At 43.7% G+C, this 8,752-nt stretch overlaps 1 protein-coding gene across 1 annotated transcript in view; it reads right to left on the bottom strand.

Moving 5' to 3' along the window:
• Positions 1 to 7,893, bottom strand: part of LOC147018389 (annexin A5-like) — a 77,305-nt gene extending 69,412 nt beyond the window's left edge. The window contains exons 1-2 of the mRNA XM_085897981.1: positions 7,778 to 7,893; positions 7,097 to 7,135 (exon numbers count right to left, since the gene is read on the bottom strand). Of these exons, the coding sequence (XP_085754107.1) occupies positions 7,097 to 7,111 (15 nt within the window). The 5' untranslated portion in view covers positions 7,112 to 7,135; positions 7,778 to 7,893. The remainder of the gene's footprint in view (positions 1 to 7,096; positions 7,136 to 7,777) is intronic.
• Between the last annotated feature and the right edge of the window lie 859 nt (positions 7,894 to 8,752).

Consider the following 8,752-nt stretch of genomic DNA (forward strand, 5'->3'; position numbering starts at 1 on the left):
TTGTTAATCTAAAGGCAGCACTGGAGTATGACCTTTCACTTTCATTACTTTACAGGGGGGGGGGGGGAAATGAAGGACTGTGTTAAAACCTTCATCCAAATTCATCCCTTCCAAATGGAAACTGCAGACGTGGCACCAAAATGCAAGTAATGCGTCCATACAAAAGCCTGGTGACAACTGGGGCAGGGCTGAGAACACAAGGGATGTTTGTTTTCTCCTGTAACCTCTGCACAAAATGTGGAAAATAATGCTTTACGTGGTTAGATAACAGAGAGTAATGCAGCATTGATAGCACGTTTTTAAATACATCATACTGCAAAGCAGGTTATATATATATATATATATATATATATATATATATATATATATATATATATATATATATATATATATATATATATATATATATATATATATATATATATACATACACATACACACATACGGGATGGCCCAGATGTAATTGGGCAGTTTCCGGAACAAAAGTCCCCATAATTTCATTATTATTTTATAATTTACAAGCTGTTTATATATACATATATGTATATGTATGTATACACATACAGTATATATGTATATACACTGTAGATAGATAGATAGATAGATAGATATACTGTCGGTCTCCAGACCTGTCCGGGCACTGTTTGTCTGTCTCCGTCCTGTCCAGGCACTGTTTGTCGGTCTCCGTCCTGTCCGGGCACTGTTTGTCGGTCTCCGTCCTGTCCGGGCACTGTTTGTCGGTCTCCGTCCTATCCAGGCACTGTTTGTCAGTCTCCGGACCTGTCCGGGCGCTGTTTGTTGGTCTCCGGACCTGGCCGGGCGCCGTTTGTTGTTCTCCAGACCTGGCCGGGCACCGTTTGTCGGTCTCCGGACCTGTCCGGGCACCGTTTGTCGGTCTCCGGACCTGTCCGGGCACCGTTTGTCGGTCTCCGCACCTGTCCGGGCACCGTTTGTCGGTCTCCGGACCTGTCCGGGCACCGTTTGTCGGTCTCCGGACCTGTCCGGGCACCGTTTGTCGGTCTCCGGACCTGTCCGGGCACCGTTTGTCGGTCTCCGGACCTGTCCGGGCACCGTTTGTCGGTCTCCGGACCTGTCCGGGCACCGTTTGTCGGTCTCCGGACCTGTCCGGGCACCGTTTGTTGGTCTCCGGACCTGTCCGGGCGCTGTTTGTCGGTCTCCGGACCTGTCCGGGCGCTCTGACAGAACTACTCGAGTTACTTGGCTGAGATGGGAGAACCTGCTGGAACGACAATAATCTCTGCAGCACTTCACAAATCTAGGCTTTATGGGAGAGTGGCCAGACGGAAGCCACTCCTGAGAAAAAGACACGTGACAGCGAGCCAGGAGTTTGCAAAAAGGCACGTGAAAGACTCTGAGAGCATGAGGCAAAATATTCTGTGGTCTGAAGAGATGAAAATTGAGCTCTTTGGCCTGAATGTAAAGTGCGACGTCTGACAGAAACTGAGCACAGCTCATCACTCATCTTACAACATCCATACCATGAAGCATGGTGGTGGCAGCATCATGGTTTGGGGATGCTTTTCAGCGGCAGATACTGGGAGACTTGTAAGGATGGAGGGAACAATGAATGGAGACAAATACAGGCAAATCATTGAGGAGAACCTGCTTCAGGGTTCAAAAGACCTCAGACTGTGGAAAATATTTATGTTCCAACAGGACAATGACCCCAAGCATACAGCCAAAACAAAACTGGAATGGCTTCAGAACAAGAACTTGAAAGTCTGTGAGTGGTCCAGCCAAAGCCCAGACTTGAACCCCATTGAGAATCTGTGGAAAGACTTGAAGATTGCTGTTTACCAACACTCGCTATCCTACTTGACAGATCTTGAGAAAATCTGCAAGGAAGAATGGGAGAAAATGTGCAAAGCTGATGAAGAGATACCAAGGGAAGAGTTGAAGCTGTAATCGCTGCCAAAGGCGCTTCTCCAAAGTAATGACTCAGGGGGTTGAATACTTGTTAATGAAAGACATTTCAGCTTTTCATTTTTAATCGATTTGTAAAACATTTCAAAAAACATGTTTTCACTTTGTCATTATGGGGCATTTTGTGGAGATCTGTGACAAAAAATAATTTAATCTAATCCATTTTAAATTCAGGCTGTAACACAACAAAATGTGACGAAAGTCGAGGGGTGTGAATACTTTCTGAAAGCACTGTGTATATATATATATATATATATATATATATATATATATATATATATATATATATATATATATATATATATATATATATATATATATATATATATATATATATATATATATATATACTTTGCAGTATTGAGCAACATGGAGATTCTTCGCATCACAAAATGTCTTCGAATAACTTTCTGCAGAGTAATGACATCTCAAGGATCCGTTGAAAAATGAATTCAGGCAAAGTTATTGCAGGGTCGTCATTTGTGTCACAACAACATTGGAGTTGAACTATAAAATTTTGGTCGGGCAGAAACTAGAAGCACATTCTTTGTTTTTATCCCAAAATCAAACTGCAAATGGTCTCCTCTTAAGGCGTTTTGAGGAGGTTCAATGCAGCGTATACAAGTCAAGGAAATATTTCCAGGTTAGAACCAATCCTGGAGAGATCACTAATCCATCGCAGTGTACTCGACTGAAAATAGCTGGAAATTGGAATATAGTCAGGGTGTTGGTGATAACTTGCCTCCTCTTCCCAAAAAGACACTGTGGTATCTTTAACATCCAGCAATGAAGGCTACCAGATGGAGAACGCAGCTCAGGCTCATCCTGATGGATTGGATGGAACACACATACGTGTATGGCCCTGCATGTGCAGCACCAGGGTGACAGTTTATAGCTGGGTCGACATTCCAACTCAGACTGAAGTGTTCAAAAGTGGGTGCACAAACCTCTAATCTACCCTGCCAGCTCATTTACAACTATGATTCAATACTAATTAAAGATGACAAATGTGCTTGTTGCTGTGAGGTACTGCTATATCATTTGCTATGCTGTATTATCTCAAGACACCTGGCGTTTGAGGATGTTGTGCTAAAGGGTTGTTTTTCATTGACACCTCCTTCTTGTTTCATATTCAGCACAAGGCTACGAGGCAGCATCAATGGCTGAGGGCACAGCTGTGCCAATAATGCAATGCCCCCTGTAGGTTAGGGCAAGGATGTAATTTGTTCATGGTGCCGGTTATAACTTGCCGACTCTGCGTGAAGAACACCCGAGGATCGTTGATGTCCACCAACGAATGCTGGCAGATGTCAAGTCCAGTTTAACTCCCATATGAGGGGCAACAAACACATTGATGAACCACCCTGCCTGTGAAACACCAGGATGACGGTTCATAGCTGGGTCAGTCAGAATTCAAACCCAGGCTAGACAGCTTTGAGGTGAGTGTGTGTATCTCTTGGCTATTCTGCTGGCTCATTTACAATTATGATTTACTTCCAATTAATATGACTGCAGAGATGATCATGCTTGCTGTTTGCTGTGAGGCATTGCTATTAGTCATCTCATCTGGGGAAATGTGGAGTCTCAGGATCTTCTGCTGCGGAGGGTTTTTTAATTTTTAATTTTGACATGAAAACTAATGACTTCTGGTGTGATGGAACGTCACACTTTTCCCCTTAACAGCTCTTGTTTTTCTTGTTGCCCCTCCATCTTTGTCAGTAGGTAATTTTTTCATCTTTCTAAACAAATCCATATTTCACCTCTTCTCTTCACCCTGGTCCCTGGATGCTGCATCGTTGCTAATAGATAATATTTGATACAAATATGGTCTTTTACATATCTGTATTATTTGGTGATATTTCTCTGATGTAGTATCCCTTTTTTATATCATGCCAGTTATTTCGATTGAGTTTGTCCCCAGTCTGGCTTCACTTTGTCTTTTCAAAGAAGCAGTGATCCGTGATAGGCATTTTCTTTTGAAAATTAGCTTGATGATATGATATAACCTTCTTCCACATGCCGATAGTGTAGAAAGAGAATGAGAGTGAATAAGTTCTAAATTAGATTTCAGGAATTAAATCGCAAACTTTTTTTTTCTCTACATTGTTGAGGCTCGTGGAAGAGCTAGTACTAGTACTCTGAATGGATCAGGACAAAAAGAACAGCAGAGAGAGAGAGAGAGAGAGGGAAACACCAACAAACAGAACTGAAGGCCAAGACAGAGGGAAGTGGACAAACAATGGATGTGGGGAGGAATGGGGGGCAGAAGAGAATGCATGGAGCGGACAAGATGGGTACAGAAGGAAACTCCAACAAGGGAAAATTGGAAGGACGGTGGATTTCAGTGGGGTGAACAAGGGTAGAAAAGATCATGGTTTTAGATTGGGGAAGACCTGAGATGATGGTGAACAGCGGTCTTGAAGACCTGGAGGGAAGAATGACATTGAAGAGAATGTGGAACTTGGTCCCACAGACAGGAAAAAAAAAAGAGGAATAAATGAGTGGGGCTGAGCAGTGATTCTGAATTTAGGGAGTTTCACCAGAAGGTGGTTGATGGTGGACCGTGTGAGCCTTGCAGAAACCTGAGGGAGACAAAGCACGGAAAAAGCAGAGGCTGCAAGACCAGAAAGAAGGCGGTAGAAGGCAGAGAGACCACCGACCTATCTGTGATGGCCAAGTGATGGGCCTATCGACTCAGCTTCTACATGGGAGATTCCAATAATCCTGGAGGCCTTGGTTTCTACAGCATCAAGCTGAGCAAGGTGTGAGGCAGAGGAGCCTGCACATAGCAGAGAACAGTACTCCATCAAGCACTCTCTTTGTCTTTTGATGAGCTTCTTTCTTGTATCTCTGTCACTGTCTATCTTGCAAACAAAAGATGTGTCAGTGGCAAATACGTCAGCAAGCAGACTCGGTGGCATTGTGGCTCGAGTGTCCATTCTGAATCTGGGTGTCGAAGGTCGGATTGTGACCCTGGCCAAAGCTTTTCAAAATGGTAAGTGCTGGTTCCTCATTTGACACATTTAAAGGTGAGAGCACAGACAAACTCCATGGGTTGGCATCCCATGGTGGGGGGGGAGATTTTTTATTCCTTAATGTGCCTCACTGAGAAAAGAAAACTGCCATCACAAGATCATCGGTACCCACAGTGTCCCAGGAAGTTATCTCACTTCCCCCAAGGTCACCTGCTGTGTTTGTCTGACGTCAAGTCTTATGTGTGTCTCTGTCTGCATGTGTGTGCGTGATTTGTGTGGCAGTTGTTGTACAAGCCTTAGTCATATTATTTCAAAGTTGTAAATAAAAAAAATACATTTAATAATACTTTAATTTGATTCAAAGTTGTGAGTTCCCCACGATCTCAAGTCATTGTTGATCCCTACCTGCGATTGTATCCACCCCTTTAATCACCCTCCTGCCCCCCTCCAAACATACCACTTTTACTTGTAGTTTACCATCTTCGTTGCTCCCTCCCTCCCTCTACACTTCTCTTTTCTTGTTTGTTCATTCCCTTGCTTGCTGTATCCACCTGTTGCCCCCTGCCCCACTGTCAGCATATTGACCTCACACCCTCCGTCACCTCATTCTTCCATGAGCCTAGATCCTGGACACAAAAGTAATTGATTTGAAACATAGGTAAACAACCTCAGTTGCCATCCTCTGCAAGCAAACAATTTTAAGACAAAAAAAAATTAAAAATCAGATTATTGGTGCAAGTCTGACACATGAGGAAATCTACTGCTGAAATAGAGAGCAGCTGGTTTAGGAACTCGTCCCACAGACAATGTCTATAGCAGAACGAATTGATCATCCGCATTGGAAAACATGTCCCACAAGCTCAACCTGCTAGTCTAGTGCCTTTTGTGTCCTCAAAACCACAAAATCTCTCCAGCTACAAGATCAACCCAGCCCATAATTCCAGCAGGGCAGGGATCTTCAGCCATCACCACCAATCTCAAGTGTCAGAGCTCAGCTATTCAGCTCGATAAATAATGTATGCATCACAAAAGCAATTTTCCACATTGAAAATCCAATGCAGAATTTGATTCGCTGAAAACAGTGCAGCTTTCTGTGCTTTCACAACTGTCCCTCCTCTCCCTCCATTCACGATACCTGATACCAACTCACAATAGTTACCTGATAGGAAAACGAAATAGCTGCAAGTATCAAATAGTACGATGCATAAGCTGCAAAGAGGATGTTATTACAGCAGGTGCACCAGCAAGTAGTCTGATTGTGATTTGATATTGATGTCCCATATCCAGAGTGTTGGTGCTACCAATGCAATTTCTTGACAACGGTTATACTGGGTGGTTTGCCATTGCCTTCCCAGCGCAATTTGTCCATGCTCTTATCCATTTAAATGATGAGCAACAAGCAAGTAAGCAGCATATACCATTTTTAAAGTCTTTGGTATGACTCGGCCAGGATTTGAACCACTGACCTCCATGGCCGCAGACGAACAAGCAAATATGGCCGAGTTATTGACGACACACACTCGTACATCGTTATACCTCCTTTTCGTTTACTCTCATGATGCACTCCGACTCAACAACCTTTACATTCTCTTCCTCCCTCCCCCCTTCTCCCTATTTTCCTCAATTCACCCCCCTTTTACCAGACCCTTTAGTCTCTGCGTAGATTGACCGACCAGATATTTTCGATTTGATTGGATCACACACACACACACACACACACACACACACACACACACACACACACACACACACACACACACACACACACACACACACACACACACACACACACACACACACACACACACACACACACACACACACACACACACACACACACACACAACAAAAGATCTTTGTGAGTGCGAATTGCACATCATAACTTGGAAATGTATTCGAAATAGTCCAGCAATGATTCACCTAAAGGATCACGCCCTGCAGCATGGAGGAAATGTGGTGGAAGAGAGGGCGCCACATATTGCACCACATCACGCAATGTGGTGGAAGAGATCGGCACTCATGGTTTGGATATTTTTTTTCTCAAGTAAAAGAGAGTGCTTATCTGTCCTACAGACTTGCCTACGTGACTGGATGGCATAGTGTCCAGAGTTGTAATTTTGGGAAAAGCCTTGTTGTCATTAAAAAAAAAAAACTTTGGTAATATATTAAGGACTTACCCAACGACGAGACATGATCACCTGCAGAGATATCCACACCTGCAGAACATCATCATCGTCATTATTATTAATAAGAGATATCAGGTAAGAGATAGAGTTCTTGCATCCTTGCATCAACAGGAGTTGACAAAACGAAAGACAACAACTGCAGTGTCAGAATGATCAATACCAACTGTGATTGACACACACACACACACACACACACACACACACACACACACACACACACACACACACACACACACACACACACACACACACACACACACACACACACACACACACACACACACACACACACACACACACACACACACACACACACACGACAAGACCTTTCCAATCGATGGTGAGTTTTATGTTTGCTCTCATTTCTCTCGTGACACAGGTTTACATATCAATCCCAAACCTCTCCATTTTTGTCTCACTCAAACCCCACAAAGATCCCCAATTTAAAATGCTACGTCATAATTTCGTTTACAGATTTGAGTGTTTTAAATTCCCAATTTGATAATAAATAAAGGTGTTGTACATCAACCCTGCACACACCTTTACAACACCCGCACCGTACGGTCAATTGGTTTAGTGAGAAAGACGTCGATTGCGGACGAAATGTAGTGGAGGGAACACCACGCATTGCACCACATCACGCACACTGCGGTACAACCACTACGAACTCACCCGTGTAGTGTCTCAATGAGCCCTCTGTCTCTTACTGCGCTCGCACGAAGCACTGGCGATGAAGGCACAGTGCAAAGGGTGCGGCCACCGAGCTGGCCACCCCTCCCATTCGAGCCATTAGCATTTGGCTCACTTCATCACACACGGTTACTGTTTGCATCACCGGCATTTAAAAAATAACTAAAACTACCATCACAACCACCACCGCCACCACCACCCATTACATGCCGAGAGTGCCATCAGCAAAACCAGCACAACCTTCAGAAACCATGACTATCATCACTGCCTGCAGCAATCACCAATTCGAGCAGAAAAAAAAACCCACCGAAGGTCCACAACCATCCTCATTGTTTGTACCATCATCGCCACCATGACTACCGCCACCATTTACACGAGATAAACCACCACAAGCATGCACACTGCCTTCCACCATCGATATCACTCCAACAAGAAAACCACCAAATCATCATCATCACCAGCACCAATTATACTAAAGAAACCACCACAACCATGCTGCGCAGTTGCACCATCAACACCACCACCAAAAAAGACAGTAATCAACTTGCTACTTGTGCCATCAATATCACCAACAAAAAAAAGACACCACGACCACCACCAGAACAAGCCTTCACAACCAACCTTGCTGCTACCACCATCACCATAGAAAAAAAAACACGATGAGAAACATTGCTGCTTGCGGCATCAACACCACTGCAACTCCAACCAACCTTGTTGTTGAACCGTCCCTTCACCACCAATGGACCAATCATTATAACAACCAAATCCCAATGTTAGACCTTTATCACATTTCCCAGGAAAGACAATGGAAGAAAAAGCATCCTGTGGTGATATTGTCATATTTGCATTTATTTATTTTAGTTTTTGAATACAGTCAAGACTCCTGGAAGAGCGAGAACACAGATCGGATCAGGACTCAACGTAACAAAAGGAACAGCAGATGAAGAGGGAAATGCC

The sequence above is a fragment of the Eptatretus burgeri genome, chromosome 10 (assembly GCF_056783735.1).
Source record: "Eptatretus burgeri isolate ZD-2024b chromosome 10, Ebu_testis_v1, whole genome shotgun sequence".
NCBI classification, from domain to species: Eukaryota; Metazoa; Chordata; class Myxini; order Myxiniformes; family Myxinidae; genus Eptatretus; species Eptatretus burgeri.